This window comes from Paroedura picta, chromosome 3, assembly GCF_049243985.1.
Source record: "Paroedura picta isolate Pp20150507F chromosome 3, Ppicta_v3.0, whole genome shotgun sequence".
Lineage (NCBI taxonomy): Eukaryota > Metazoa > Chordata > Lepidosauria > Squamata > Gekkonidae > Paroedura > Paroedura picta.
The window spans coordinates 9,585,327-9,603,410 of NC_135371.1; the positions used below are offsets into that span (position 1 = coordinate 9,585,327).

Consider the following 18,084-nt stretch of genomic DNA (forward strand, 5'->3'; position numbering starts at 1 on the left):
TGGAGGTCCCAGGCGTTTCCCTATTGTGGTCCCCCAGCAATTGGTATTCAGAGAAGGACTGCAGTAGACCAATGAAGAGAGTGATGGACAGTAGCAAGAAATGGTTGTACCTACAGAAAAATGATATAGCTTACGCAGAGTCAAAAGTGGGGTGTAAATAATGAACTCTTCTTCTTTTCTAATGCAGCGAGTAGCCAACCTTTCTATTGCAAGCTTCAATCTAAGTCTTTAACATAATGCTATTTTATAAGTAAAACTGTGTTTTAGCCATATTATTTATGTAACTGTGAAATTGTTTTGACTTTGCTGGTGTATGACCGTAATAAAGAATACTACTACTCCTATTGCAAGCTTCAGAAATGGCAATCAGTTTAATTATTTCTTAAATTACGTATTTTCAAGGCATATGTATTACCCCAGATGACCGTTTAAATATAGCAGACGGTAGAACAGATAGCCTGCCTTGCAAAAATTCCACCACCACCCCCATTAGATCATGAACTTTCAAGGAACATTGTTATAATGTCTTCATTTGTCAAAGGCTGTGCTCTTCTCTCTGGCAACAGGACTGACCGGAGGCCTCCTATCCGATTAAGAGCCAAAAGACCACACCCCTCCCAACACTTCTGTCTTAGGATCAGCTGTTCCACTTCATGCTCTGAATATGAGGAACATGGTGTTACTTATGAGGGAAGGGCCCAGAGACTTCAATTGTCTGTAAGGGACACTACTAGTGCATGCTGGTAGGGGCTCATGGGAATTGCAGTCCATGGATATATGGAGAGCCACAGTTTGGCCACCCCTGCCCTAGTAGAAAAGAAGCCAGATTTTAGCATGGGATCTCTGAATACCAGGAGAAATATTAATAAACTTATTATGTTGCAGGGTAGGTCCAATGAAGTATCTGGAACTGCTGCCATTCATGTTTGCCTTTGAGAAAATCTATAAACATTCAAATCTCTTACTCAACATGTCTCTGGGGTACAACATCTATGAGAACTATTTAAATGCAAGAGTGACTTCGGATGCGGTGATAGACCTGCTCTCTGGGGGACAGAAGACTGTTCCAAACTACAGCTGCGGACAGAACAAGCTCTTGGCCGTTCTTGAAGGGGCCAATTCTGAAACCTCCAAGGAGATTTCCACCATCTTAAGCAACTATAAAGTGGCTCAGGTATGGGTCCAAGGGGGAAAGGGGCTGAATCCAACACTGCCAATTGAAGTACAGTGGTATTCTAACTTCACGAGGTGCCATGGTCTTAGAAGGGTGTGTGGTCAACTTTTCTTGGATGCTTTAGGATGCTTTGGTCTGATCCTGCATTGAGCAGGGGGTTGGATTAGATGGCCTGCATGGCCCCTTCCAACTCTATGATTCTATGATTCATGCTCTATCGGCCTCCTGAAGTAACATGATAAATGTTGATGTCAGAAGAAATATAGACAAGCCATCCGTGCCTCAAGTCTCCACTTGCTGTGCACGGAGGGGGAGTGGGGATGCTCACCAGGGCTCTGTAATCCTGCCTTAACCTTCCCATCTTAGCAATTTCTTTTTTCAAGTCAAGGAGGATGCTCAACTCTTTCTTTCAAAAAATATTGTAAGGCGCATTTTAATTCCTTCTTTTCAAAACTGACTCATCAGTCAACCTTGTGAAGAGGACCACAGGCAATCAACTTCAGCATGGCTAAGGTGGCCGAATGAGTCAGGTGTTTGCTTTGAGACTGCAACTTTAGGAGTTTAAGATTTGTTTTTCCTCTTCCAAGAGTTTGTTTTTTTTTACTTTTTCAAAAGTAAGAAAATGATCAAAAGTTAAAAACATGAACATTTCAAAAGTAAAACACACACACACACAACAGCGTGCGGAAGGGTAGAGAAAGGTTTTTCAAGTGCAAAAAAACCCTCCTTTGCAGGGGAGAAGGTCAACCTCAGCTAGGCTTGAATCTACAAAATTGTGGTTCCCAAGCAAGAGTCTTCACTGAACACACATTGTGGTTAAAGCCTCCACGCCAGGCTTTCTGCTTTTCCCCCTTAGTTTCTGTTTCCAAAGGAAGACAAGGAGGGCTCCTTAGATTTTTTTTTTTTTAATTCAAAGTTTTTTATTTTATTTTCCAAGATTAAAGATAGTACAATGCAAGTAATCTACATTATTGATACAGAAAGAAAAAGATTATGCTCTTCGTTTGATACACTTGATAGCCCGTTTCAATCCCCTTTTAACTTATTTTCTTAGGTAAATCAGATAAGGGCCCCATTGTTCTTGAAAAGACTCTTCTGTTCATTTAAGAGTATAAGACTCCACATGGCTACAATATTATGGACTTTTACCCAAAGCTTATAAACTTTTTATAAACTTTTTCACGTTTCCACCACATTTAAAAAGAGAAGCCTACTTTGTTACCATCGTTTCAACATTTGTTTGCATAGTTTTTAACAATTTTAGCAGTCATAAACAATTTATACTTAACGCAGTCTTAGAGCCATCCACATTTCCACTAGGGAAAAGAAAAAAAAAAGCCTACTTAGTTGTACGGAAAGAAAAAAAAAATATATATATATAGGTTAAGGTTGTTAAGTTATATAAGTGTAAGTTATTAATACAAAAAATGGTAAAATAGAGTCTTCATTAGTTACTTAGTTGTACAGAGGAAAAATATATGAGTTGTTAGATAAGTATAAGTTATATAAATATAAGCTGTTAATACAAAAATAGTAAAATAATAGTAAAATAAAGTCTTCGTTAGTTACATTTACATCTCCTCAATTAGGTGCCTCTTTTTAGTTATGCTTTAAGTTTAAGCTGAGAGTCACTACAGAGATATGTTAAATAATTCAAATTCAGCTAACATAGGAAATCTAAGACCCCACACTTACATGATAGTATAGACTTACAATGAACAGTAAAGTATAGTCTTCATCTGTTATTCTTAAACCCATTCCATTAGGTGTCTCCTTTTAGTTAAGGTTTAATTTTGGGCTGGGAGACACTACGAAGTTAGATTTAATAATACAGATTCAGCTTACTTAGAAGATCTTAGACCCCAAATTAACTTCTTAACTAGTTATATTGCCTATGTGGCTACAGAAAAAAGGAAAAGGAGGAAAAGAATTTCAACCACTGTTTCTCATTTCTGTTCCCCAGACTTCTTAAGGGGGTCTCATATCGAGGCTTGTTGTATCTTGTTGTTCCCATTGACTTATGTTCTGTCCAGTTGGCCTTTGGCTTAGAAAGTGCAGTTGTAGTCTTTCCCTCGAAGTATACATCGGTGAATCTTGAAGCAGTTGTACCTCCTGGGCTCCAATATCAGTACAGTTTTTTTTCCAAGAAGCTCCTTTAAATCGATTACTTTCACAGCAGATCCATATATCTTTTGATTGGTTCTTGTGTACTGTTGCTTTGGAGTGGCTGTATATCTTCTTAGGTAGGGTGTCCTTATCTGAGCTACAAGGCTCCGACATCCCCTTTTCCATCTCCATAGTTTCAGATTTCTCTTCTGCTGGTAATTTTCCACCTTGTTTAGAGCTGTCATCAGCCACTGTTATTGATTCATCATTCCTGTTAGAGACTTCTTCCTTGCCGCCTTTGATCTCCTTGAGCATATTTTTAAGCAAGCCATCTGTAAATGCTTTCAGATCTTGAGTTTGTTTCTCTATTAGATGAGCAATTTTTTTTAGCATAGACATGTTTTAGACTTGAAAATTTGTTAGTCTTAGGCAATTTTGCAAATAACCAGTAGAGATCCTACAGAGTCCTAACGAAAGCAACAGTCTATTTTGATCTCCGACGTATTGACGCTGCCAAGTGACGTATTGAAGTCAGTAAAGCAATGTCTCATACTGGAACAGAATTCTCGCGAGATCTTCCCACCCACGGCTCTTATCTCTTATCTCCGAAAACTAAAACAAATGCAGTAAGAGCTATTACTAATTAGTTTGAGTTCATTTAAGTCCTTCTTCTACTTAGAAAAGAGAATTAGCCTGCCTCATATCAAGGTGGCTTCAAGCAGAGTCAGAAACGGGGGGAAAAGGAGAAACGGAGAAACGGAGAAATACTTGCATCTCTGTGCGTTCATTGATGTATTGATATCTTGGAATTTAGCAGATGTCCTCCCCTCAGTTCACAGCATTCGTTTGCAGTAAATCGTAGTAGAGGGTCAAAGTAGATTCTTGAAAGAAAGAAAGGAAAGAAAAGTCCAGAATATGGCCGGTGTCCTCTTGGCCCGAAACGTTGACAGCCTATAATCCAGGGAGATATACACCCTAAAGGATTGGAGATGGCCCCAAGAATTCCCTAGAGCTTCCTGGGTAGAAAGGTGAGGTGGGGTTTGCGTACCCCTCCTCTTTTCTGCTAATTGCTTCTGCAATTAACCCCTGTCAGGCTTCAGAGAGATTGCTCTGTAATCCCCTCAGGACGCCATCTTAAGCCATACCTCCTGGAGGGCTCCTTAGATTGATTTAAAAAAAATGGAATCCAGCATCTCCTTCACTTTAAAAAAAAGAAACGACCAAGCTGGAAAGGAAACAGCAGAGAGAGGACACCTCTGGTAAGCGTTTCTCCCATTCCCTCATGTGAAGCATGTTGTTGGAATTAAACAGTCTGTAAATTGCCAGTTCATTCCCCCAAAACCTGGACCCAGCATGGAGGTTGATCAGAAATGGCTCCTCTGCAGTGGACCTCCTGGGTGTGCTCCATAAACATTCAGTCTCTTCACATGGTTGTAATCCCCACATGGAGGGTCTGAACTAAGAAGGACACTGATGAATGCTTCTATGTCAACAACTGCATCAGTTTCTCTTAGAGGTAATCAGTCACCAATTTCTCCCTTTCTCAACTAGATCAGCTACAGTGTGGATAATCTCATGCTCAAAGATGAGCCTCAGTCGCCTTTTGTGTACCGGATGGCCCCAAACCAAGAGGTATATTTCATGGGGATTACTAAGATGCTCCTGCATTTCCGATGGACCTGGATCGGACTTGTGACTCGGGATAATGCCCAAGGGGAAAGATTCCTGAGAACAATGACCCCTGTGGTCATTGGGAGTGGGATTTGCATTGCCTTCACATTACGCATCCCAGCACATTTTTTTGGTATGCAGAGGTTATCTACCATGACAAAATCCATTGATGTGCAAAGAAAATGTAATGTATTTGTTTACCATGGAGACGTCCACTCTATCATGGTTCTTGGGATGTTGATTAAACAAGATGAAGAAACAGAAAACTCCCTTGTGGGGAAAGTTTGGATTACGACAGATTTGCACGATATCAACTTGAGGGTCTTTTTGAGGGTGCTTGAGACCCATCACATTCATGGTGCTTTTTCCTTTTTGACCCAGGCAAATGGGTACACTAACTATGACAATTTTGATTCCTTCCTCTTTACTGTCAGTAATATTGGAGTGCGAGCATTTCACTGTTTTGATTCAAATCCTGGGTTATCTGTGAAACACTGGAAGAGATGCAGCGAGAAAGAGGAACTGGAGGCCCCATCCGAGGATGTGCTTGAAATGATCCTGTCTCAGGACAGCTATAGCATTTACAACTCCATCCAGGTGGTGGCTCAAGCCTTGAATGCCGCCTGCTCAACCAGATCCCATTGGACGTTAAAAGGAAGATGGAAGGGACTTCAGAAGCTGCAGCCATGGCAGGTAATAGCTTTCTCTAAAAACAAGGGGAAACCTGAGTAGTTACACAGCATCAGAGTAATACACTTCCATGTCCCATCTAATCTTTCCAACAGTAGCCTGTCTGATGCCCCCATGAAGATGGCTAGAAGGGCCCATTGACCTCAGCCCTCAGCTGTTGACTGTTTCGCAGCCTGTGATAATCAGAGGAATTCAGCCTTTGAAGCTGGAAGTCCCCTTCCACTGTTGTGCCTCATACCCTACTGTCTTCTCCTCCATCAATCTGTCCATTCCCTTTGAAATACAGTTAATGTGCAGAGGTCCACCACGTTTTGTGTAGGTGTGTTCCAGAAGACAACTGACCCTGTGGTCAAATGCTCTTAGGTTATTCCTAGACCAGCTTTATACTGAAAAGATTCCCAGATGATTTATAATATATTAAAATGCAAATTCATTAAAAAAAAACAATTTCATTGGTGGACCCCAGGTTGTACTCCATTCATTTTCTATATACAACACATAATTATATATTCCTTGTTTATTAACTAAATTAGAACAGTACACAGAATGGAGGAGAGCCAATGTTATCCCAGTCTTCTAAAACTGGAGGCGAACCACAAAAGTACAGGCCAGTGACTCTGACCTCAATTGCAGGAAAGATAATGGAGTAGATTTTAAAGGGGATAATGTGGAAACATCTGAAGGATAATTTCTGGATCCAGGAAAGTCTGCACGGATTTGTCTGGAGCAAGTCGTGCCAGACCAATCTGTTTCCTTCTTTCATTGAGTGACAGGTTTATTACATCATGGAAACCCAGTTGATGTTATTCATCTGAATTTCAGTATGGCATTTGACAAGGTTCTCCATTGTGTTCAGATGAGTAAACTAGAGGACAGTAAACTGGAGTTTCGGATGGTTAGATGGATAGAAACTGGATAGAAGACCGCACCCAAAGTGTGGTTGTTCATGGTATTTCATGAGATTGGAGGAAGGTGAGCAGTGGGGTGCTACAGGGTTTTGTAATGGATCTGGTATTTTTAATCTAAGATCTAGATGATCTGGTGGAGGGAATCCTCTTTAAATTTGTGGATGGCACCAAATTGGGAGTTTCAGAGGAACAAAAATATGAAATGGATAATCTAAAAGATACACATTTCAAAATTCATAATCATTGCAGATATATGGGGTAGAATAGGGTGTGGGTGGGAATTGAGGTGGGGAAGGACGTTGGTGGAGCATAATGCTATGGAGTCCACCCTCCAAAGCAGCCATTTTCCCCAGGGGAAACGTTCTTTCATCTGAAGATGAGCTATAATTCCAGGGGATCTTAAGGTCACATCCCAGTTCCTTCACTTCCTCTACTGGGCTCAGGTCTCCACTTTTTTAAACAATTCCCTCCATAGGGCAAAACCAACCTTACAGTTTGATGAAACTAACTTTACAAAATGCTGGTGCAGAATTGTTGCAGGGTAATTGGAAGAGTATTGTATTTGTAGTCTGTCAAAATGCTGAAGCAGGAAAAGTAGACTCAGAAGAGAGGCCTCGGATCTATCGTCAGTGTCTGATAGAAATTTCTGAGTCTGGAGGCCATTGGCAATGATGCCGAAGCAGAAGAGAATGCAACAACTATGCAAGGCTGCAGAGACCGATATGGCTTCCTGTGTTTCTAAGTGCGGCTGTTTTGCATGTTCTCCTAGCTTCATCCTTTCCTGAAAAACTTCCAGTCTTACAATAATGCCACTGAAGGAGTCTATTTTGATGAGAACGGGGACATGGCAGTGGATTTCGATATTGTGAACTGGGTGGCAACGTCCAATCGGTCCGTCAAGAGGGTGAAAGTTGGGAGCGTGGAGAGACGTGGTGCGGAAGAGATCAAGTTTACCATCGATCAAGACATCGTTGTGTGGCCCGAATGGTTTAATGAGGTGGGGGGAGAACTTATTTCACTTTATACCTCATAAAAACTCTTTAACCTTTCAAGTTCTATAGAGAGGAATATGATACAGAGAGGTAGAGAGGAGTATGATGAGAGAAAGGCGTGGCAATGGGCTGTCAACAACATTCACCGTTAATGGTGGTCTAAGGGTCCAGTCAGGGTTATGGCCAACAGCCGCCACATCCACATCCCAAAGGGGCACTTTCTAATGGTCACTGCCAAGTACACCGAGCCTGAGCCATCTCTAATGAAAGATAGTGAAATACAGGCAATCTACATTGTTAGTACAAAAAAAAAGAAAAAAGGTTACGCTCTTCATTTAATACATTTAGTTCCCCATTTCAATCCCCTTTTATAATATTAAAAGATAATCCAATGCAAGTAGTCTACATTATTGCTACAGAAAAAAGAAAAGATTATACTCTTCGTTTAATACACTTGATACCCCGTTTCAATCCCCTTTTAACTGATTTTCTTAGGTAAATCAGATAAGGGCCCCATTGTTCTTGAAAACCCTCTTCTCTTCATTTAAGATTATAAGACTGGCTACAATATTATGGACTTTTACCCAAAGCTTATAGACTTTTTCACGTTTGCACCACATTTAAAAAGAGGAGTCTACTTTGTTACTTAACGTGGTCTTAAAGCCCTCCACATTTCCACTAGGGAAAAGAAAAAAGGAAAAAAATACAAGCCTACTTAGTTGTACGGAAAGAAAAGAAACAAATATATATATATATGGGTTGTTAAGGTTATTAAGTTATATAAGTGTACATTATTAATACCAAAAATGATAAAATGGAGTCTTCATTAGTTAGTAGAATAAATTCTTTGTTAGTTACATTTACACCTCCTCATTTAGGTACCTCCTTTTAATTATGCTTGAAGTTTAGGCTGAAAGTCACTACAGAGATATATTAGATAATTCAAATTCAGCTAACATAGGAAATCAAACACCCCACACTTACATGATAATATAAACCCATTCCATTAAGTGTCTCCTTTTAGTTAGGCTTTAATTTTGGGCTGGTAGACACTACGAAATTAAATTTAATAATACAAATTCAGCTTACTTAGAAGATCTTAGACCCCAGATTAACTTCTTAACTAGTTATATTGCCTATATAGCTACGGAAAGGAGGGGAAAAAGGAAAAGAATTTCAACCACTGTGTCACATTTCCGTTCCCCAAGCTTTTTAAGGGGGTCTCCTATCGAGGCTTGTTGCGTCTTGTTGCTCCCATTGACTTATGTTCTGTCCAGTTGGCCTTTGGCTGAGAAAATGCAGTTGTAGTTTTTCCCTCGGAGTATACATCGGTAAATCTTGAAACAGTTGTACCTCCTGGACTCCAATATCAGTACAGATTTTTTTCCAAGAAGCTCCTTTCAATCGATTGCTTTCACTGCAGATCCATATATCTTTTGATTGGTTCTTGTGTACTGTTGCTTTGGAGTGGCTGTATGTCTTCTTAGGTAGGGAGTCCTTATCTGGGCTACAAGGCTCCGACATCCCCTTTTCCATCTCCATAGTTTCAGATTTCTCTTCTGCTGGTAATTTTCCATCTTGTTTAGAGCTATCATCAGCCACTATTATTAGTTCATCATTCCTGTTAGAGACTTCTCCCTTAATGCCTTTAAATTCCATGAGCATATTTTTAAGCAAGCCATCTGTAAATTCTTTCAGGTCTTGGGTTTGTATCTCTAATAGATGAGCACATTTTTTTAGCATAGACATATTCCAGGCTTAGAGTTTTGTTAGTCTTAGGCAATTTTGCATATGTTGTCTCCGAAATATATTTGCAATTTTGCAAATAACCAGTAGAGGTCCTACAGAGTCCTAACGAAAGCAACAGTCTTTTTTGATATTAAAGCAATGTCTCGTACTGGAACAGAGTTCTCGCGAGATCTTTCCACCCATGGCTCTTATCTCTTATCTCCGAAAACCAAAACAAATGCATTAATAGCTTTTACTTATTAGTTTGAGTTAATTTAAGTCCTTCTTCTACTTAGAAAAGAGAATTAGCCTGCCTCATATCAAGGTGGCTTCAAGCAGAGTCAGAAACGGGGGGAAAAGTTGAGACGAAGAAGCGGAAAAGCATCTCTGTGCGTTGATTGATGTCTTGGAATCTAGCAGATGTCCTCCCCTCAGTTAAATCGTAGTAGAGGATCAAAGTAGATTCGCTTATCTTCCTGTCACTCTAGCTTGCTTAAATTAAAGAAAACAGCTTTCCACACCGAGAGTTTATTCCAGGGGAGAGGGTGCCGGGGGAAACCCCACTCACTGTTTATAGGATCGATCTGATGTCTGCCAGATGTTTTCACTCCAGAGTTGTGATGAGTTGAAGGTCTTTCAGGGAAGTATCCAATTAGCTTTGTAGATTGAAATAAGAGCTTTGTAGATTGCAGAGTTGAAAGAAGAGAAAAAGATTTTAAAATGGCGGACGGCACTTTCTGGACCCTGTGCACACTGAGCTTACGTTCCAGTGGGATATTAATTTCCCTGCGGAACAGAGAGGCCCCAGAGATTCACAAGGAATTCCTGAGAAGATTGTGGGTGGGTTAGTGTACCCAAAACCCGATTCTGTCAATCACAGCAACGATTGACCCTCAGTGGAACAGGAGCTCGAAGTATTCGAGCTATCCAAGTGCCATATCTCCGCCCTGGTGGCTTCTAATATGGTGAGTCTGGTTTGATTCTCTGCTCCCTACATGCAGCCAGATGGGTGACCTTGGCCTCATCATAGCTTTGATAGTGCAGTTCTCACAGGACAGTCCTGTCAAATCTCTCTCAGCCTCACCTACTTCATAGCATGCCTGTAGCTGAAAGAAGGGAAGGCAATTGTAAACTTCTTTAAGACTCCTGGCAGAGAAAAGCAGGGTATTAACAACAACTCTTCTGTCCAGAATGAAGGCCTGGTTCACTTGATGATAAAATCGAAAAAGGGAATTGAGATCCTAGTGAGTGGTTTCTATAGAGCAGGGGTAGTCAAACTGCGGCCCTCCAGATGTCCATGGACTACAATTCCCAGGACCCCCTGCCTGGGAATTGTAGTCCATGGACATCTGGAGGGCTGCAGTTCGACTAACCCTGCTATAGAGAAAGCTCACAGACACACAAAAGAAACTTCTAATGTATTCTACTTGATGCTCCTTGTCCTTCTGCCTAGACCCTGCCTCAGTCCAGGTGCACTCCAAGTTGTCAACCTGGATACGCTAAGTTGATTAAGGAAGGAGAACCCCTCTGCTGCTACGATTGTTCTCCATGTGTCGAAGGGACAATCTCTACTCAGGAAGGTAAGTCACATTCCCCAGTTCAAATTTTAGGGAAGAGGAAGAGTGGGGAAAATAATTCCACCACAGCCTGTCCCCTTTGGATTACTTGGCACCCAATACGGATTATGGATCATGTACCATGTGCCTCATGCCAAGTCTGATGTTCAGATCACTTTGCCAGCATTTTCCATACTGTGCTTGACATTCCTTGTCCAGAGTTGGTGGGCTGCTCCTGCAGTATTATCAGAGGCTGAATTTGTTTGTGGAGCAATGGAGGATCCCAATCAGAAAGTCTCCCAACTCCATCCTTATTAGGCAAGCTTGTCACTGGACTTTCCCCTCATCTCTGTCTGGTGCTGCTTTTCTGGGAAACGTGTTCAATTGTGAATATATTCTCATGGTGACCCTGTTTAAACAGTGGCGGGAAATGAATCAAATAATAATAATGATGATGATGATGATGATGATGATGATGGCAGATATGGTGATACTGATACTGATATGTTGTTTTCAGACTCAACAGACTGTCTTAGGTGTCCCGAAGTTCAATATCCAAACAAGATCCGAGATCAATGTGTTCCCAAGCATATTGCCTTCCTAAACTACAAGGAACCATTGGGGATCCTCCTAAATGTTCTCACTCTTTTCTGTACCCTAGCTACGGGTTTTGTTTTGGGAATCTTCATTAAATACTTAGAAACGCCGGTAGTCAAAGCCAACAATCGGGACCTCTCCTATGTTCTCCTCATCTCCCTCCTGCTTTCCTTTTTGTCCTCTTTTCTCTTCATTGGTCAGCCTCACAAGGTGACCTGCCTTCTCAGACAAACTGTCTTCAGCATCATCTTCTCAGTTGCCGTCTCTTCTGTGTTGGCCAAAACTGTCACTGTGGTGGTGGCCTTCATGGCCTCAAAGCCTGGGAGCAGGATGAGGAAATGGCTGGGGAAGAGATTGGCCAATTTCATTGTCTTTTCCTGTTCCGGTATTCAAGTGGGCATCTGCACTCTCTGGCTGGGCGTCTCTCCCCCCTTCCCAGATTCTGACATGCACTCCCAGCCCGGAGAGATCGTACTGCAATGTAACGAAGGGTCTGTCGTCATGTTCTATGCTGCCCTTGGCTACATGGGCTTTCTGGCCGCCATCTGCTTCACGGTGGCCTTCCTGGCCAGGAAGCTGCCTGGGGCCTTCAATGAGGCCAAGCTGATCACCTTCAGCATGTTGGTGTTCTGCAGTGTTTGGGTGTCCTTTGTGCCCACCTACCTGAGCACGAAGGGGAAATACATGGTTGCCGTGCAGGTCTTCTCCATCTTGGCCTCCAGTTTGGGCTTACTGGGATGCATCTTTCTTCCCAAATGCTACATTATTCTACTGAGGCCTCATCTGAATACAAAGGAACAACTCATGGCGAAATATGAAGATGGGATCTGAAGGAGTACATATAGAGCATGCTTTGTAATGCTAGTGATCTTTCTCCCTACAATTATGAATCCCGTGTTCCCTATTTATTATTGTTGTTATTATTATTGTTGTTGTTGTTATTATTATCATTATCATTATTATTATTTCGATTTATTTCCCGCCGCTTCCAAATGGCTCGTGGCGGGTTACAGTGTCTTAAAACCCCATTAAAACTCCCATTAAAAGACTTTAAAATGTCACAGCATGGCGGCACAATAATAAGATCCACTTCCTACCCCCTTCCTATAAAAAGAGGGGGTGGAGGAGAAGGAGGTCAACGGTATCCAAGAAGAAGCCCGGGGGGAGACCAGTCGATGTACCACTGCAGCCCCAGCCTCAACCATAGACCTGGCGGAAGAGCTCCGTCTTGCAGGCCCTGCGGAATGTTGAAGGGTCCCGCAGGGCCCGCAGCTCTCCCGGGAGCTCATTCCACCAGGTGGGGGCCAGGACCGAAAAAGACCTGGCCCTGGTCGAGGCTAGGCGTGCTTCCCTAGGGCCGGGAACGACCAGAAGATTCTCACTCGCAGAGCCTTGCGGGGGGCATAGGGCATTTGGAACTTTGCTTTGCTAAACTGCTATTAGATCAAGTAAATCTGCCTTTATAATACCTCTGTTCATCTATACCTATAATAATATATCTACAAGTACAACTAAAAGTACAATGATATAGGCTAGATATCAGGGAAAAAATGTTCACAGTCAGAGTAGTTCAGCAGTGGAATAGGCTGCCTAAGGAGGTGGTGAGCTCCCCCTCACTGGCAGTCTTCAAGCAAAGGTTGGATACACACTTTTCTTGGATGCTTTAGGATGCTTAGGGCTGATCCTGCGTTGAGCTGGGGGTTGGACTCAATGGCCTGTATGGCCCCTTCCAACTCTATGATTCTATGATTCTATGATTCTATGATTCTAGATCCACACTAACTAGGTAGAAATGAGAGCAAACTGCAGGAAAAACAAACTGTCACACAGAGGACTCTGGGAAGCAGGAGGTGCTGACCCAAGGCAGCCAATAGAAGAAGAAAGCATAGCAGGGAAATGGACAGCCCAGTCCTCTTAGTCAGCAATTCCTGCCAGAGAGGTCAGGTGGTGTCAGTGGGTGCGCCAGACGGAGGAGAAAAGACTGGGAGAGCCAGGAGAGACCAGCAAAGACTTGGCCACCCGTTGATACCCAGATGCCTCAGAAGACAAGACGGAATATTATTCACAAGTCAGAAAGGCTGTTCCTCCCAATGAAGTACAGTAGCTGATCCCTACCTAACCAATATAAGTGCTTGAACGTTGAATGAGGCATCAACCTGTCAGGATCAGTCCCCTGCTCTCTGCCATGGTTGCTTCAGGCTGACCAGAGAGACTCAATTTTTGTGTGTGTGTGTTCCATCTTATGCTTTATGACTCTGTAGCAACTCTTTGAACCTCTACCCTCCTTTGATGACCCTGAGCTTTTTCACACTGCATTCTCCCCTGCTGTGATGCTCTGTTGCAAGTACCCCTGTAAACATCTTATCCACAAAGAGAGGCGCCAATTTGACCAAGGCCGCGGAGCCAGAGACGGTCTGGCAGGAAGCCCAGGATGGCACCTGGTGTGTGTGGGGGAATATTCCTCCCTTGGAACTGGGGACCGTTTGGGCAGGAGAATTGTATTGATAACTGCTTGCTTTCCCAATATCGAACAGTCTTTTCAGATGTTAGAGTGATCAGAACTACTTCCAATTAAAGCTTTCTATTAAACCAGAAGCCTTGTTGTGAGTCTGTCTGCCTTTGACACAACCTTCCATCACTGCTCTTTGACACTGAATCAGGAAGTGTACTTGTCCTTTTTGATCAGCAGGACGTGCCTGTTGGTTCATTCCCAATGAGCAGGGTAGTGACTGAGTCTCCAAATGATACCCAGGTGTCCAGGATATGGAAAACAAAATGGGATTTTGAAGAGCTGAAAGAGGATCTCTCCTACAGTGGGCTTGATGATGATTTCAGCCATTCAGCCGTGACTGAGGGCCATTCCGCACAAAGGGCCATGTGGCTAAATCTGTGCACTATTGAAAAACGCTGCAGGCAAAAGCGGCAGATCGCGGTAACGCACACAGCCGTTTCTAGCGAGAAAAGGCTCTCCCACTAGCGCTGTTCTCGTAACGCACAAGTTTCCGGTCTCGCCGAAATCGCAATAGGGGAGGCGATATTTTTCCATGCTTCCTTCCGCTCCTTAACAGCCAATTAACTGTTGTGTTCGTGTTTCCCTTTAAGAACTCTTTTTTAAAAACCTGAAAACACCTGTAGCAACGCAGATTCGTTCCTTCAATGTATCAGAAAGACCTTTCCCGCAGGCGTAGGAGCTGGCGCTTCATCGTTTACAGGCTCCTCCAGTTAACCCCCTCCCCGTGAGCGAGATTTGTGGCTGAAATTATGGGCAGTGTCGAACAGGGGGCTGTGTTGTGCTTGGGAACGTTAAAGACACTTGCAGTAGGGAGCTTTGTTTAACTTTTAATCACTTCTGTGGAGGGTCTTTAGCCGGAGAAGCCTCTGAGAAGCCTCGCTCGTTCGTTGCTTTCCCCATCTAAGGGGAAAAAATGGCGATCGCTTGACTGGAAGTTCGGCGGCGAGAGTGGGGGAGGGACTTTCTTTCTACCGCTACATTGAAAACGCACATGCCTTTCACTGATGTGTTGCAGCTTGTGCGCAGAAGTGTAGCGGTTTTCTCAGGGGGAATCCACTTTTCCCGATTTCCTGAAAAGCGCTACAACGAAGTGCTTTTTGCAGGAGTGATGCAGGAGCGTTGCAGATTGTGTGCGACGTCATGCGGAACCTTGAATTAGCAGCGTTGACCATAGGTAGGACTTCTGCTGCATTAAAGTCATGCGGAATGGCCCTGACTTTTCACAGTCCTGTGGCTCAGCTGTCTCCCTGTCTTTGTACCACTTCTTGTGGCTGTTTGATGCTATGGCCAGAGTCCATTCTGATTGTATGTTGCCACAGTGGTTTTTGTTGGCTGGGTTTCCTTTTACCACTGAGGAGTCTTAGCAACACAGCTTTTAACATTGGGCCAGATCGCATGATATGGCCAAAATAAGCACGTCAGAGTCTTGTGATTATATCATGCAGTATGCGCTCTAGCATTTCCTTGTTTGTGACTGTTGCTGTCCATGGAATCTGCAAAAGCCTTCGCCTGCACCAGAGTTCAAACGAATCAACTCTCCTCCTGTCTGACTTCTTCCCTGATTAGTAGAAGCCCCAGTTGCAGATCAATCCGATTCCTTAAGTACAACTTGTGCACGCTTCCATATAAATACTAATGGATCCGCTTTGATGCATATTCCATATTCCATACCAATGGAACAGCTTTCATCCATGTTGCATATCGATCCATTTGCTCCATCATAGAATCATAGAGTTGGAAGGGGCCATACAGGCCATCTAGTCCAACCCCCTGCTCAATGCAGGATTAGCCCATGTTTGATTTGATCCATAGTCAATGGGCCAGATTTGACCCACAGATGTGACCTATTGAATACTGGACAACCACAGTGACGGGACTCAAAAACATGTTGTTTCTCCTGCGCATGGAGGCGCAGAGTGTTGAGCTTTGCCTGGTAATGAAGAAAATCATGGTAATTTCCTCTTCCTAATACTCCGGGGATTTCTCCAAGCCTCATCTTTGGAGACAACAATTGAACCACCAGAGCGAAGAACAACACGCAGCCACTTCTTGAACTGAGCTTGAAAAGGCTGCTGCACAAAGATCTCCTGAAGACTGGACAGGAGTGTGACAAGACTGACACATAATTCAGAGTCAGCCTGCTGGATCAGAAGCCATCAGAGGGCTACATATAGACTGGTAGTTGTCTCTGCATCTTGGCCTGACAGAAGAGGGTTGTGCTTCTTCTGCTCAGTGGGGTATGAGGTTGACATCAGTCACAGGAGACATGGCTTTAGCAGGCATACACAGGCTGCCTCTAATGTTCTTGCTGCTTTCTGATCTGCTTCCCCATCTCTCCTGCGGGGTTCTGAAGGCAAAATGTCCATTCAATGTGATCACTGAAAGAAGCTACCCACTGAATTATTACAGGCTGGGTGACGTGGCCATTGGTGGAATCACTTCTACATCAATGTCTCTGCTTTCACCATTTGTGTTTTCAAGGCCACCCAGGATACGTTTAAATGCGTAAGTAATCCCATTTCTATGGATGTCGTGCTGCTCAACCTGATTCTGGTTTTACACTCAATGGTCCATGGACAGTCCCTGTGTTCTGGGATCCACCCTGGGAAAACTGTATCCCTCTTTTGCCTGATGGTTTCTCGCACTGTTTCTCTGCTCTTATGTCCTCATATTTCTGTGTTGTCTTGTGGGGGATATTTGCAAAGGTATGAGCCTAAAGGGAACCTAGATGCTTCTCTGAACGACTCCCAAGGTGCCGGTGGAGAGCTCGTTCTCCACTGTTAAATATGATAAAGCATTAATCTATATAAAGCTTTTGTCTGGATCTGCAAGCAAACTTTCAGGAGACGTGTAATTACAAAATGCCAATCCAGACTGTTGTCCATTAAGCATGAGCATACCTATTGTCAAATTAAATGCGCAATTTAACAATGTTCATTTTTAAAGTTCATCCTTATGACCAGTGCATTAACGCATTTCTTACTGTCCCAGGCTGACCAACCCCCACCCACCCCCATTGCATAGGCTGAGCTTGGCTTTCAGCCCTTATTGGTACTTCAGTGATAAAACAGAGCCAGGGAAGGACAGGGAAACGGTGCTCAAGGAAACCACCTAGAAGCTCTGGAAGACCTAAAAGCAAACTCTAGAGGTCCAAGGCGTTTCCCTATTGGGGTCCCCCAGCAATTGGTATTCAGAGAAGGACTGCAGTAGACAGATGAACAGTGTGATAGATAGCAGCAAGAAATGGTTGTACCTACAGAAAAATAAGAGCCTCTTGTGGCGCAGAGTGGTAAGGCAGCCGTCTGAATGCTTTGCCCATAAGGCTGGGAGTTCAATCCCTGCAGCCGGCTCAAGGTTGACTCAGCCTTCCATCCTTCCGAGGTCGGTAAAATGAGGACCCAGCTTGCTGGGGGGTAAACGGTCATGACTGGGGAAGGCACTGGCAAACCACCCCGTATTGAGTCTGCCATGAAAACGCTAGAGGGCGTCACCCCAAGGGTCAGACATGACTCGGTGCTTGCACAGGGGATACCTTTACCTTTACCTTTACAGAAAAATGATATAGTTTACGGGGAGTGAAAAGTGGGGTGTAAATAATGAACTCTTCTTCTTTTCTAATGCTATTGCAAGCTTCAATCTAAGTGTTTAACATAATGCTATTTTATGAGTAAAACTGTGTTTTAGCCATATTATTTATGTAACTGTGAAATTGTTTTGACTTTGCTGGTCTATGACCGTAATAAAGAATACTACTACTACTATTGCAAGCTTCAGAAATGGCAATCAGTTTAATTATTTCTTAAATTACGTATTTTCAAGGCATATGTATTACCCCAGACGGCCGTTTAAATATAGCACATGGTAGAACAGATAGACTGCCTTGCAAAAATGCCACCCCCCCATTAGATCATGAACTTTCAAGGAACATTGTTATAATGTCTTCATTCGTCAAAGGCTGTGCTCTTCTCTCTGGCAACAGGACTGACCGGAGGCCTCCTATCCGATTAAGAGCCAAAAGACCACACCCCTCCCAACACTCCTGTCTTAGGATCAGCTGTTCCACTTCATGCTCTGAATATGAGGAACATGGTGTTACTTATGAGGGAAGGGCCCAGAGACTTCAATTGTCTGTAAGGGACACTACTAGTGC

General features: G+C 43.2%; 1 protein-coding gene across 1 annotated transcript; it reads left to right on the forward strand.

The window, feature by feature from the left end:
- The first annotated feature begins 970 nt into the window (after positions 1–970).
- On the forward strand, positions 971–12,253 carry LOC143834475 (vomeronasal type-2 receptor 26-like). Its single transcript, XM_077331301.1, has 5 exons — positions 971–1,174; positions 4,832–5,644; positions 7,319–7,546; positions 10,723–10,849; positions 11,343–12,253. Exons 1-5 carry the CDS (start codon positions 971–973, stop codon positions 12,251–12,253), a joined length of 2,283 nt encoding a protein of 760 aa, XP_077187416.1.
- The last annotated feature ends 5,831 nt before the right edge of the window (positions 12,254–18,084 follow it).